This window comes from Rhinatrema bivittatum, chromosome 3 (genome assembly GCF_901001135.1).
Source record: "Rhinatrema bivittatum chromosome 3, aRhiBiv1.1, whole genome shotgun sequence".
Taxonomy (NCBI): Eukaryota; Metazoa; Chordata; class Amphibia; order Gymnophiona; family Rhinatrematidae; genus Rhinatrema; species Rhinatrema bivittatum.
Window position 1 is genome coordinate 479,580,146 of NC_042617.1, and position 15,719 is coordinate 479,595,864.

General features: G+C 41.3%; 1 protein-coding gene across 3 annotated transcripts in view; it reads left to right on the forward strand.

The window, feature by feature from the left end:
- Nucleotides 1-15,719, forward strand: part of KLHL29 (kelch like family member 29) — a 1,215,123-nt gene that overhangs the window by 1,132,467 nt on the left and 66,937 nt on the right. For all 3 annotated transcript variants that reach the window (XM_029595999.1, XM_029596000.1, XM_029596001.1), the window contains one exon: nucleotides 10,953-11,146. In XM_029595999.1, the coding sequence (XP_029451859.1) occupies nucleotides 10,953-11,146 (194 nt within the window). The remainder of the gene's footprint in view (nucleotides 1-10,952; nucleotides 11,147-15,719) is intronic.

The following is a 15,719-nucleotide window of genomic DNA, read 5'->3' on the forward strand; positions in this document are numbered from 1 at the left end:
TTCAAATGCTCAGTCATACACACACACACACACACACTCTTACATACGCTTACTGACACACACAGACTTGCTCACTTACAAACACTCTTACTGCCCTCCAAAATGCAGAAGGGACAGCGGCTGCCTGTGATTACGTTTTTTTGTTTATTTTAAAGTTTACGCTCACAAGGCCTGCGATAACAGCTCCTGCTAGGAGATAAGCGTGGCTGGGGGCTCAGTGTTGGTCACAGCCACCCTTACAGGCATGGGCCCCTGTTACCAACACTAATCACATGATTAGCTGGACCAGCCTACCAGGCATGGCCAAAGCCCCAATAGACTAATCCTCCCCTGGCTGAGTGCTCTTTTAGGAAGGTGGAGCTGGGGGGGTGGGGTGATTAATGTGGATGGGAAATTGGACAATTGTGCGATTCTAAGATTTTTTTTTTTTTAATTTTGGGTCCACACCACCTCAAGAGGCAGCAGGGGATGCAAGGGGACCTCGCAAGACCCCTGAGGTGAAGTTGTCACTTTGCGGTGGGGTGTGGCATTGGACCTTGGAGCCCTTTACATTTTCCCTTAGGTTTGGTGACGTTTCCTTGGTAGGTGTGAGGGTGGTTAGTTGGGGTGGAGGTAACCAGGAGGGAATTAGGAAGCGTATATTTACACTTGCATAAACAGTTTTGTTCTGGCTTGTTATTGGACTGGGTTACTATGACTGTTATTTATATGCACTTATGTGTTTGTGAAAATTCAAAATGTATACCTTCTCCTGGATTTGTTTTCATTCTTGCAGTTAATAAAATTTTCTCTCAGGAGCTTCGGTACCCACACTAGCATCCTGCTACTCCTACGGGAAAATAGCTACACCTTCTTCACACACAATAAAATAACGAGGCTGATCTTTTTCAGAGTCAGCCATTTAGTTTTATTTACATTGAATTAGGTATGCATTAGCTGCTTTAAATGGATTTGCAAAATTCATGCATGCAAAAACACATGCAAAGCAGCTAATTGTAATAGGGGTATGTTTGGGACCTCAGTATCACACAAAGATATGAATATTGCACGATATTTGCATAATATGGCTACATCGCACAATAAATAGTGTTATGGCCTTTATCGTGGGTTAGTAAATCTAGCCCTAACTTGTCACTGTGGCATTACAGCTAGCTGATAGGCAACTTCTCTCTGCCCAGGCAACAAAATAAAGCCATATAACTTATAGTAATACTTTTGATGTCACCGTGAATCACAAAGCTACATTTATTTAAACAGCAATATGTTTGAGATGTATAACACCAGGTATTTCCAGTACTGCAGTGTACTATTAGTCATACTGATCCTGGCGAAATATAGATCCTTTGTAAGTTGTGATACCTTGTATTGGATGATCATAAGAATAATCAAAAGATGTTGGACTATATAACCTTTCCAGCCTAATTAGGTACGATTTTCAAATCTGAGAAAAGGGAATGTGATCTTCAGAACTTGTTTATCCCAACGTCTAAGTATTGTATTGGTCCAATAAAAAAAAGATACTACAATTTACAGAGAATCCAAACTGGTTGCAAGATGTGCGAAATATATAAATGTGTTTTTATAATTGCAACAAAGGTTTAGCAAACGGTCAGATGAGAATGCCATTACTGGAAAATACTGAACTTGAAGAAGATTTCCCACCATCTACAAGTCTGATTGTATTGCAGTTGTTTTGATCACTGCCACATTTGCACAGCAAATGTCTGAACTTGTGACATTGTCCAACATGAATCTTCATCTCTAGTTTATCAACAGTACCTCCTTATGGTCAGAATCTTAATTAAGTCAGACACCAAGGGCTCTAAAACCAGTTTAGCACATTCCTACCATTTTTGCTGCATGAAAACAGATGCTGTGGTGAAATCCAATTCCAGCAACAAACTGCCTGTCATTCTACACTGTATGCAAAGTATGCAAAAATCACCATGCACAACCTGCCAGTCAGTGGCTACTTAATTAGCTTTGTTATACTGCATTATTTGTCCAATATTTTGGACAAGCTGAACAGTTTAGGTAAAGTAACAGTTACTGGCCTATAGTTTATTTTATTTAAGAAATTTATAGCCAGTCTATCTACCATTCTCGTTGCTAGTGAATGTTTGTTACATTGATTTACTAGAAGAAAGGTTGGCTGTGTTGTAATTGAAATAGACATTTAAAGGTCAGAGAGCTCACGGATATGCAGTGGCTTAAAAGACACTAATTTAGCTAACAAAAAGGGTTGTGCTTTGAAGAATGTTAATAAGTTTTCTTTAGGGATTACAGGAAAGGCCCCTAGAAAGGCAACACGGTTGATCGTTCATACTCGCCTGTGCTTTTGGTAGCAGCCAGCCGTGTGTGAGAAATGGCTCTGCTGTCAACCTTCATCTCTTTAAACCACACTAACTGGCCATGTTCAGCTGTTTGAGGCCTTGTTCCCCAGTGGTTGCAAGAATCTCTGGGGAACAAGCTGGTCTTAACAGTTGGTGATGTGGACCACGGGTAGCAAAAAAGATAAGTTTCATAGTCCTCAGGGAAATACTTAGCGACTCTCCCTGTTGTTTAAAAAAAAAAAATCGCAGGGTGCACTGGTTCTGTATTCCAAGCCTGGCATTTTTTTTTATTTCTAGAAATTAATAACAAGGTCCAAACAACCTTACACTAAACTTCTGCAGGACCAGGCAGTACTCCACACTCACCCTAAGTTCTTACCTAAGGTAGTATTGGTGTTTCACATTAATCAATCCATTATACTACCTACCTTCTTTCCCAGGCCCCACTCCAATCCAGAAGAACAGGCTCTGCATACCCTTGACTGTAAACGGGCTCTAGCATTCTATCTAGACCGTACAGCTGCCCACAGGAAAGCACTCAAATGTTTGTCTCTTTCCATTCCATCAAATTGGGGCAGCCTGTGGGTAAGCAGACTCTCTCCTCCTGGTTAGCGGACTGCATATCCTTTTGCTATCAGCAAGCAGGCATTCCGCTTCAAGACCGTGTTAAAGCACACTCTGTCAGGGCCATGGCGACTTCAGTAGCACACCTACACTCTGTGCTGCTTCCTGACATCTGCAGGGCTGCTACCTGGAGTTCACTCCATACTTTTACAGCCCATTATTGTTTAGACAAGGCCGGAAGACAGGATTCCATCTTCGGCCAATCTGTGTTGCACAACCTTTTTACAGCTTGGTGTACCAAAACCCTTCCACCTGCTCGTTAGGGTTCAGGATGCCCTCTACCAAATTCCACCCCAGTCCTTGTGCCTATTGCACATCTTGGGTACATTTGGTGTATTTCTCGGACATCCTCAGCTCGGTACTTGCCCATATGTGAGGACTACCATCCTGCTTGTCCTGTGAGAAAGCAAATGTTGCTTTCCTGTAACAGGTGTTCTCACAGGACAGCAGGATATTAGTCCTCATGAAACCCGCCTGCCACCCCGCGTTGTTGGGTTCTTTCTCTTATTTTATTTTTCGGCACTTCCTGTAGCTTTAAACAAGACTGAAGGGGGACCCCTGCTGGCTGCAGGTTTAGTGCCATGCTGGGCATGCCCAGTAGGTGCCAGTCAAAGTTCTAGAAACTTTGACAAAAGTCTTCCGTGATTGGGCTCCATCCTATGATGTCACCCATATGTGAGGACTAACATCCTGCTGTCCTGTGAGAACACCTGTTACAGGTAAGCAACATTTGCTTTCCATAGGAAATAATGGAAATACCCATAATGCGTTCCAAACCTCCCAAAAGCACCCCTTACCTAACCATCAGCTATATAATTGAGCGGTGACTGACGTGCCATGAATGCGCAGTACAGATCAGCTCTCACTGGCGTGCCGCGCTTGCACGGATGAGAGAGCTCTCACCGATGTGCCGCGCCTGCACCATGAATGTGCAGAAGGGAGCAGCTCTGACTGCAAGGAAGAGAGATCTGACCGACGTGCCACGAACATCCAGAGCTCTAACTGACGTGCTGTGAACATCTCGCCCGTTTTAACGGGCCCATGAGCAGCTGTGACTGCACGGAATAGACAGCTCTGGCCGGCACACCTCACCCATTTTAACGGGCTTAATGGCTTGTTTCTATAATAAAAAATGGTTGTATAATGTCTGTAATTACCAGAAACACCAATAATTTCCTAGTGTACTCACCAAAAAGTTATAAAATGTGCCTAGCCTACCAGAAACAAAAATTACACTTCCTCCACCAGTTCCTTTGATATTTCTCTCTCTCCCCATGATATGTTTTATTCGTGGGGGATCGCCATTCGTTTCACAGATCCACGAATGCAACAAATATGGACTTAATCATTGCAGATGACACATTCATTGAAAACGAATGCACATCCCTAGGGGTCAGTGCCACAGCTCACATGGTCTCCCAGTGGTCAGCTAGAGGAGCTGCTGAAACTATTTTGTTCCCTTAGTACACTTGGATGTATCCCATCAGGCCCCATCGCCTTATCTACTTTAAACTGAGTTAGTACTTCACACATTTTTCTGAAATTGAGGTTTACATCACTGCCAGTTTTATTTGTGTTTGTTTTATTTGTTCCTGCTCCTGCCCCTTCCACAATGAACACCGAATAGGAATATTTGTTAAGAAATTTCACTTTTTCCTTATCAGCCTCTACATAATCCTCCCCTTCACCTCTGAGTCTCACAATGCTATTTTTGTACTTCCTTCTATCACTAACATACCTAAAAATAAGTCTTGCCCCTCCATTTTACCATATTTGCTATTTTTTCTACTATTTGAATTTTTGTATTCCTGACTCCAAGCTTCTTTTAGCGTTTCCAGATATTGTTGCCTGTTTTCCTTTTTCTGTGATTTCTTCTAGTTTATGAACACTAACCTTTTCTCCTTACCTTTTCAGCTACTTCTTTAAAAAGAACCATAGCACCATCTTTTTCGTTTATATACTTTCCTATAAAAAGGTTAAGCTGCTCTTATAATATCTCCTTCTATTTTCGCCCACTACTTTTCTACTTCCCCTAGATTTTCCCACCCAGCAAATGACTCCTTGAGGTACTCCCCCATTTTAACCAAGTTCATTTTCCTGAAGTCTAGGACCCTCACCTTTGAATGAATCTTCATCTCCTGTGCCCTAATAATGAACCACACCATCTGATCATTAGATTCCAAATTATCATCCACTACAACATCAGAGATACTGTCCCCATTGGCAAGCACCAAGTTCAGTATCACCCCCTCCCACGTGGGTTCCATTACCAATTGACAGAACATTTCTCCCTGCAGAAAATCCAGGATCTCCTTGCCTCTCCCCCCTTTCATAGCAATTTTGTGGATTTCTTCCATTAAATCTCTGTCCATTTCTTCTGAATGTGATGAAATTCTGTATATTACACCTAAATAAATAGATATTCCGTTCCCTCTTTCCGGATTAACCCACATTGCCGCCACCTTATCTCGTAAGCCCTGCAATTCCATTTCATTAGTATTATTTTTATATATTATGCCTCATCTCCCTTCCTTCCTTTCTTCCTTACCTGGTCCTTCCTGAATAGATTGTAGCCAGTATAACTATTTCCCAGACATAGTTGTCTGAGTAACATGTTTCTGTGGCAGCTACTACATACAAATTGGCTACTTCCATGACTGCCTCTAGATCTGGAACTTTATTTCTCATAAATTTTCCTCTTTTTTCCCATTTTTAAACAAGTATTTAATGTTTTACTTACCTTAAGGTTTTGTTCACCCATCCCCGATGTTCCTAGTTTATAATCCTCCTCAATAGGTTTGCCCAGTCTGTGTTGGAAGACGCTGTGCCCTTTCATCAATAAATGGATCCCATCTCTGTTCAGCAGTGCTTGAAACCTCATCCCATGGTCTGGGAAACCAAACTTCTCTCATCTACACAGACATTCATTCATCTCCAGTATGCGAGCTTAGCTTAATTAACTGGAAGGATGGAGGAGAATAGTACCTGTGCACCTATCTTCTTTACCTTCTCTCCCAGAACCATAAAGTCACTTTTGATATGATACCTATCAAAAAGTAACATTATTAAGAAGAATACTCTACTTAAGTCTGGCTCTGTCTGCTATAAGACTGGAATAGATCTACACCTGATGAACATTTCTTCTGATAAAAACTGTTTATTTACAAGTGTTTATATACCGTTCTTCCAAACATATTCAGGGGTGTTTACATAATTAAAACATACATAGTAATTAATTGCAATTTGATGGTGAACCCAAGACATACCTGCTTGGCCTCCTCAAATACCTGAATGCCCTAAGAGAGTTGGTGGTACACCCATCCACTCTATCTTCCAGGATATACAGCAAAGGATGTGGTAGACCTCACGCATACTGCATATCCAGTTGGTAGGTAAGTAAACATGAATTCCTGTCCAGGTAGCTGAGGAATTTAACAAGCTCCAGTTACCTCATCATAATGTGGTAGTGGAATTAGGTTTAAATGGACCAAGAATTCAAACTTGATATCCCTAGGACTCAGATTCTGGGATACTTTTGGGAAGATGCATTACTAGAATGTTATGCTGCGATCCCATATCGCTTCTTACCAAATCAATATTGTGCAGTTCTTGCATACAGTCCTAGAAGTGGCACATGAAATCACCAAGATTCTCCCTCAGGAGAAATAGGCAGAATTTTATCACCTGATGGAAATCAGTAAGCAGTGAGAGATGCATCTAGTCCACATAACTTGTGATGCTTTTGAAATGGCATTGAGATTCTCTGTTATGACTATTGATGCTTGTAAACGCTCATGGTTAGTTTTTGTTTGTTTGTTTGTTTATTTAAAAGTGATTTTGTATCACTCTTTACATAAAATACCTGAGGCGGTTTACAAAGAAAACATACATAGTTACATTATACAATTTAAAAGCAAAGAAAAGGTACAACATATCAATTAGGCAGAATGGAAGAAGAGAACCCTGCAGTTTGGAATTATCGGCTTTACAACTTGGGACCTTTCCAGAAACGTCTGCTTGGCATAGGAGGATTCACTTGGATGGCGGCGGGTCTCTGCAGAAGGCGTACTATGCAACAAGCTTGTCTTGAGTCAAGAATGCTTGCCTAAAGACAAAAGGTTTTAAAGCTTCCTTAAGCTTTTTTGAATCAGGGATTTTCTCTTATTGAGTCTGGGAGTGAGTTCCATAATTGTGGTCCAGCCACTGAGATAGCACGGTTCCTGGTTATATCTAGCCTTGCTGTTTTTATATTTGGTACTTCCAGGAGATTTTTGGTGGCAGAGCATAGTGCCTCATTGGTTTATAGATTCTGAGTGAATTACTTAGCCAAACTGATGATTCATCATGTATCAGATTAAATATGATTGATAAGACTTTGAATTGAATGTGATAAGTGATTGGAAGTCAATGTAGTGATATTAGTGCAAGAGTTATATGATCCCAAATCTTGATCCAATTAACAGACGAGCTGTAGAGTTCTGAATTACTTGTAGCGGATGAGTGATGCATGATGGTAGGCCGAAGTACAAGTGACACTAGTACCAAGGAGAAATCATCGGGTTACAGAAGGGGTTTAAAATGTAGTAACATCTACAGTTTATAAAAAGAGGTTTTGACCAGATTAGAAATGTGATATTGCATTGAAAGGTTGGTATCTATAATAACACCTACATTTCTAGCTTTAGGAGTGATTAGGATTTTGTGTCCTTGGAAGTTTCAGAGCAGTAGGGATTTTTGCAGATGGACATTTGATAATTGAGATTAATACAGTTTCTGTTTTTGTGATGTTTAATTTTAGAAGGTTATGAAGTAACCATCTAAGGCCTTTATGATGATATGCAGGAAAGACTCTGACATGCAATGTAGTAGCAGAAATCTCTTTGAAAATAAGATTAAGGAAGATGTATATCTTATGAAAGACTCACATTCTAAGCATTAGACGCTATCTACTGCCACCTTCAAACCACACTTGCAGAAACACCAAAGATGGTGCCTGTCAGGGGGTGAGATTTACTGCCCCAATGAGTGAGACTGAAGGCCAAAGAGCAAGATATTCAGGCAGTGTGTTTGGGGTATAAATATTAAAAGATCTGAATCTTGTATTGCTTAGCAAATAAAAGAAGCTATATAACATATTTAGCTTTCTCAGACAGCTGATGATAAGGGTTGAGACTTAAGATTGCTGAGGACAGGATGAAACATGGGGGATGAGTCTCACACACTCACTCCTTTGCTCCCCGCCCACCCATTCCCAAGCAGCAGCACTGCTCACTCAGATGAATAACCTCCGGGCAATCTGACTTTTCTCCCCACCAGAACTGAACGCTGATCATCCTTAGCTGTGAAATGAGAGGAAGGCTGGCCAGCTGCAGACAGTCACCTCTCTTCTGCAGCTATGGACTGCTTTGCTCTTGACTGTTCAGCCCACAAGGATTCTGTCTGCCCATGCTGCTTTGGAGCCTGCCTCCTGGATCCTTATTGGCCCCTTGCTGATGCTGCCACCAGCAGGCACCTTGTCAGACATTGCTCCATTGTGTAGCTACTAAAGATGCTGGCAGTTTCTATTTTTTTTTTCATTGGCAGAGCCCCATAGCTTACAAAGTTGGAAGAATTTGTGCTCCTGGGTTGCCGGACAAATGGATGAGACGAAGGGCTTCAGCATGAGAGTATAAGACCACTTCCTATTGTGTGAGTCTCATGCTTAATGTGTGAGACTTGGTATGTCTGCACTTAGAGGTTGCACAGTGATCTGCCTAGAAAGCAATGTTTTTCTAAAAAGAAATGTTCCCCAGGTCCTATTTTCTCAGGTCAGAAAACTTAGCTTCATCATAGAGACTAGAGGAGCTCAAACATAGAAATGTAGAAAATGATGGCAGAAAAGGACCAAACGATCCATCCAGTCTGCCCAGCAAGCTTATGGTAGCATCTGCGGTGCCATACAAGTCACCCCCTTACTTAGTTTCCCAAACCGTCAAAGTTAGGGCCCTTGTTGGTTGCTGTCAGAGTCCAATTCCCTGTTACCTCTTGCCGTTGAAGCAGAGAGCAATGTTGGAGTTGCATCCAAAGTACAGGCATGTTGGTTATGGGTAGTAACCACCACACCAGCAAGTTACCCCCATGCTTATTTGTTTTCCGAGACTGCAAAATCCAGTGTCTTTGGTTGCTGTCTGAATCTAATTCCCCTTTTCCTCCTGCTGTAAGCAAAGAGCAATAATGGAGTTGCATCAACAGTATGAAGGCTTATTGGTTAAGGGTAGTAACCGCCACACCAGCAAGTTACCCCCCATGCAGTCTTTTCTACATTTCCATCCTCTAGCCCTTAGGGATCCACAGAGTTGCCTTGAGAACTGCCTTGCTGAGACTCCTACTCTACACTCCCCGCTCCTCGGGGTAGTATCTGCCTTGCCACCGGAGACTTTGACTCTGCTCTCCCCCGTTTCTCGGGGCAGTGTCTACATCTCTACATCAGCGCCTTGCTCCGCACTTCCCCGCTCCTTGGGGCAGTGCCTAAATCTCCACACGAGTGACTTGCTCCCGCTTCCCTGCTCCTCGGGGCAGCCTACATCACTACTGCAAAGACTGACTCTGTGCTTCCCCGCTCCTCGGGGCGGTCCCTACGTCATCATACCAGAGACTCTGTTACTACACTGTCCCACCCCTCAGGACAGTCTCTGCCCTCACCTACGTAGACCCTGTCCTTGTGCTCTCCGCTCTTCAGGGTCTGTTTCATGGCACAGCTCTGGCCTAGTCTGTGATCATGTGGCAGTGACACAGAATGTTCTCTCTACTGAACTACAACCGTGTTCCCTGCTGCAGCTGACCTCGCCTCCCAACGGTGTGCACCTGTGGGGCTCCTCCCCTCAGGCTATAACAACCTTCAACTCGGGCCAAGGGTCCACGAAACCCACGAATCCTAACAATCAGGTTACTGTCAGGCCTGTCGTCTGAAGGAGAGCTAGCACACTGCAGGTTTTCCTTACCCCGAATCCAGCCTTGAATACAGGGAACCCCCTTCCCCCAATCCACTGCAGTAAGGAGTGGCTTTCACAGAGAATTCTCAAAAATTGGCTTAAGAGTCCACCGCAAGCATAAAGTCTGGATAGACAAGTCAACTAGAGACTGACCTCTAAAATGGGAAAACTTCCTTACTCCTTTCCCATAACTCAAGAAACAATTTGTAAGCAGGAGACAGAGAGCTTCTATTAGCCTGAAGCTCTAACTAAAAATCCATGCGGATAGATGGTGCTTTGGGATGATAAACAGCTAGGTTGATACCATCTGCTGTTCCCACATGTGGCAGGACAAACCCAAACCTCTCTTACTAATTTCTACACAGAACTTCCCCAGTCAATTGGTACACTCCTTTTAGAGAGGCAAATCAAAGGTTCCCTACAGTTCTAAAGCATATAAGGATAGACTTAAAGATCTAAACATGTATACCCTAAAAGAAAGACAGGATAAAGAAGATATGATTGAAATATTTAAATACTTGTAAGGTATCATTGTGCAGGAAATGAACCTCTTTCATTTGAAAGAAGCTCTAGAATTGAGGGTTCATGGGATGTGAGTGAAATAGAGTAGACTAAGGAGTAATCTAAGGAAATATTTCTTTTCAAAAAGAGTAGTGGATATATAGAACAGCCTCCCAGACGAGGTCGTGGAGATAAGCACAGTATCTGAATTCAAGAAAGAATGGGACAAGCACAGGGGATATCTGAGGGACTAGTAGGCATTGTAGAACCAGGCAGTTGGTGTGGATGGGCAGACTAGATATCATGTTTATTTGTTGTTCAATATATTAACATTCTGTTTTTTAAACTGTGGATTATCTAGACTCACAGTTAGAGAATAATTTTTGAAAGTAGAAGTTATTGTGTTTGACAGTCTTTCATCCAGGATATATATCCCTTTGTAGATAAGGTCTTACCATACTGAATTTAACCATTTTAAATGATGGTAAAAATTAATTTTGACCTGTTTTCCACTGTTGTGCAGGTATGACACAATCACCAATCAGTGGGAGACAGTGGCTCCTTTGCCAAAGCCTGTACACTCTGCTGCTGCCACAGTTTGTGGTGGCAAAATCTATGTGTTTGGAGGTGTGAATGAAGCTGGTCGAGCTGCTGGAGTTCTGCAGTCTTATGCTCCTCAGACCAACACTTGGAGTTTTATAGAGTCTCCCATGATAGGTAAGATTCTTGCTTTATACTACTGTCTCCATATATTTCATAAACCTAAAATTATGGATCCATCTTATATCCTACAGCTACTCACTAAAATTTCATCATTCAGGCATCATTGACCTCCACAGAGAAGTGTCTGCCCCAGCCATGAAAACAACTACAAAGAGTTAGAATTGTCACAAACTACATATTGCACAATCCTAAAATGCAATGAGACTAGAGAGCACCAGCTGAATGATGGAGAGCTTCAGGATAAGTAAGACCAACAGAAAAAAATGAAAGTGGTGATGCCTATGTACAGATTATTGGTGTCGCTCTCCTCGTGTCCTTATCACAGACTATTGAAAAAGTATGCAGCAGAATTTAAAGAATCAGAGGAGTGTGACAGAGGTGTGATATTGATGCTTCTGCTATGGCCTCAGAATTGGACTGAGACCACCAACTTCTTTCACATAGGCCACCTTTTAAATCCCTACCAATGTTAGCCGATTTATTGGTTGAAGCCTCACCCAGAGTGTATCAACTGCTGGAGGCTGTATCTCTAGAGGGATATAGATGAGCTAGAAGCAATCCAGAGGAAGGCTACCAAAATGAAATAGTCTTATATCATAAACCCTGTGACGTGAGACTTAACTATGTACAGTGCTAAGAAAAAGTTTGTGACTCCTAAGTATAAAAATGAGAATTGCAAGTTCTTACCACAATACCTTTGCTTAATTGAAATCTATCTTTTCTTATGCAATAAAAAGGGTATAAATTCAACAACTCTGTGTTTCTTGAGACACAATAGTGTACAAAGTAGAAATACTAAGACTAATTCAAAATCAGTGTGCATGAAATAGCAGGTGAACCCCTAGTAAGCTTATCAGTATAAATTGAATGAGGTGCTTAAAAAATTGGGTAACAAGTAATCCATGACTGAGTTTGGGCGTCCTTTCCTATGTAATGATCCAAAGGGTTTTGGGTTTAGTCTTCACCATAAAAGTTAGTGGGAATGCATCACGATCAAAAGAAATTTCAGAGGATTTACAAAATAGCAGGCTAATGCAGAAAGCTACTTAATTTTTTTAATTCTCGATGCAATAAGCTAAGTCCATGCTAATGCATCAGGAGTTAAAATGTACGTTCAGCTGATGTATATTTCAACTTGGCTGAGGGGGGAAGCGAGGGGGGAAGACAGTCTTAAAGCATTCAAATTGTGGAGCCACAGTTCCAGCATTTACTTTTATTTTTTTTTCCTAACTTGCCTGGCTTTTCCACCCAGACCTGTTATTATCCAGGTGAAGTTCTTGCATTAAGTTCTCTAGGAAACCAAAAGGCAAGCAGAGCCTGACCGAAAAACTAATGACTTGGCCGCCAGCGAGACATATCTCTCCGAGTTTTATCCCTCGCAATGCCGTGTCATCTCCTATAGCAAAACAGAAGCACAAATTATTAATCGCTCCCTACCTGGGATTATGAAGGGCTGAAGCAGCTTTCCTGCATTAGGCCTGCATTTCTCTGTGCGTGGGAAGTAATGCTTAATACCCTCATTTGCATGGAATTTCCAGGTGAGGGCACTAAGCAGAATGCACAGTTTCACATGCACATTTTGTGGGCATAAAACTCCTGGCTACATCAGCGAGTAGAAATGTGCATGCTGCTGCATCAGCCTAACAATGAGTTGATGCTCATCTCTGTGGACAGGGTTACAAGACCATTTCAAAACATTTGGGACTTAATCCATCTACTGTCAGACAGATAGTCTAAAAATGAAAAAAGCTGAAGATTACAGTAACTCTACCTGGAGCAGTCATTCTGCCAAGATCACCCCAAGAGCAAACCTGAAAATCATTCATGAAGTCGCTCACTGCGGCTGTTGTGAGGGTTTATGTGTCTGGAAAAAACTGAATAATAATTGTGTTAATTGAAGGATAGCGAGAAAGAAACCATTGATCTCTAAAAAGAACATTCTGGTCACCTCATGTTTGCCAAAAATCATCTGGGTAACCCACAAGACCTCTTGAATAATTGTCTTTGAGAGATGAGTCAAAAATTGAATATTTTGGTCACAATAACAAATGTTGTTTTAGCAAAAAACCAAGCACTGCCTTCCAAAATAAGAACCTCATCTTGACTGTCAAGCATGGTAATAGAGATAGCATGGTGTGGGGCTCCTTTGCCTGTATCAGGATCTGGACAACATGCCGTCATTGATGGAATCATAAATTCTGCTTTAAATCCGAAAATTCTAGAGGACACTGCCAGGCCATCCATCCATGAGTTGAAGATGAGCTGAAAGTGGGTCATGCAGCAAGACAATGACCCTAAGCATTGAAGTAAATCTACTACAAATTAGCTGAAAAAGAAGACATTTCTTGTTTTGGATTGGCCAAGTCAAAATCCTGACCTAAACCCCATCGAAATATTGTGGCAATTCCTGAAGTGAGCTCTTCTCATAAGAAAGCCCTCCAATATCATAGTCAAAATTTCTGGTCTAAATTCCTCAAGGGCGATGTGAGCAACCGATCAACAGTTAAAGGAAACATTTAGTTGAAGTTATTGCTGCTCAAGGAGGTGTCGCCAGTTACTTTTTTTTGCACAAGTATACTTATTGTTGAATTTTTTTTGTTGTTATTTATCCAATGCAGTTATCTTTCTCTCTGATTAGGTATTAGAATAAAATCTAATCATATACTGAGTATAAATTGCACTAAAATATACACAACATTGCAAACTGTCTGTGTGTGTAAAGAATGAACCTGTTTCAAAATTCAGACAGCACCAATTAAAACTGCTGCAAAACAATAATGGTGAAAGTCTTTGATGAGAAAAGCCTGTGGAATCTACAGCTAGTCAATCTCCGAGTGACATGCACCGGGATTAAGGCTAGCAGAAATACACTGCTTTTAATAACACCATTACAAAATAAACACTGTACTAACTCCGGACAACTCTAAAGCTTTTTCACCAGCAGATTTATGATTCAACTGCCTTTTTCATTGTTTATTTTTTCCTCCAAAGGTTTCTTGCATTTTGTTTTCATTGGTTTTAGTTAATACCAATGACATTTTGATTTTTAGCCCCGGATTTATTTCTCCTCTTTATTTATTTTTGTGCAGTCCGGTCACCCTTGATGTTTGTACCAGGTTTTGCTTTTTTTTTTTATTATTGTTTGTAAATCTATAAATGCCTCAGTGGTATACATAATGCATAAGAAGAACATATTAAACACAATAAAGAGTTGAAAACAAGCCCAGCCTTTATATCATAAGGAAGCAGCTCTTCACAGGAAAGGTAATAGATGCATAGGCTCAGCAGCAGTTAGTGGCAGAGGCATAGCCAGAACTGAATATTTGTAGGGGGAACCCAAGGTTAACATGGGTAAGCCTTCTGGCCAACTCCCCCCTCCCCTGTCTTCATGGCATTGGCTACAAAATCCTTTTAATTTGTCTCCTGTCTCTTCACAGTCTCCCTGACCTATTTCTGGGGTTTCTCACTCTCCTGCTGTAATTAATCTGGCAAAAGTAAACCAAACACTTTGATGGCTTCAAACTTCTACATGTCTAGCCCAAGGGCAGTGGCATTTCCCATTCAAGTTACCCTCCTTAAAAGCGCAGAGGATAATAGACAGGCAGTGATTCCAGTGCCTCCAGACCCTCTAACTCCTGCACCTTTAAGGGGCTGACTCAGATGGGACTTGACCCTGCTGCTAGGCATGGGGGCCTGAGCCAAAAGTGAAGAGGACACAGGCCCCTGAGGGCCAACCATAGCGCCACCTTTGGTTAGTGGTAGCAAAAATGATTTCAGAATGAATTAGGCACCAAAGAATCTTTAGTGATTGAAAGTGAGGGTTAAGGGAGAGATCTGGTAGAGACTTACAGTATTGCAGTAAGTAGAGAAAATGAGTTACCAATTGCCTTGTAGATCCTTTCTGTAAGGATTAAACAGTATTTTCTTTTCAGAAAAATTGCTTGCTAGTTTCCTGGCCTGTACTGTAAACTGTCAGAATTGTAATCATTGTACTCTGTCATAATTTTTCATGCAATGAAAAGTTGTCACCTTTTTTCACAGTATTTTGCAATAAGAGTTTGTCGTTTTTCAGACCATTCTTAATATTGTAGTCTATTCCAGTGTTTCTCATGCTCCTCCTGGAGCCTCGCTTAACAGGTCTGACTTGCTAGATATCAGTAATGAATATGCATGGGTCACCAACATATGCAGATATACCGCATACATAGTCATGGCGAATATTTGAAAATCTGACTGGTTAGGTGAGGCTTCAGGACCAGGTAAAGACATTATTCCAGAATATATCCTGATTGACAGAGAAAAAAACCCAATATTAGCCATCTTCAAATAGAGACCATTAAGTTTGTTCCTGGTACTACACAAGATATATATTCTTTTATAAATATAAAGTAACCATCTTTTCCATATAATATATTCCTGACAAAGGGAGCCTAGCTCTTAAAAACTAATCACAAATGTATTAAGTTAGTCCAATTAAAAAGGTATCCCTACAATTTTTTGGTGACCTTTATTTCTACCTATGCAATGGAAAAGAAGATTATTTTCCCCTTCTGCATTTTATTTTCTG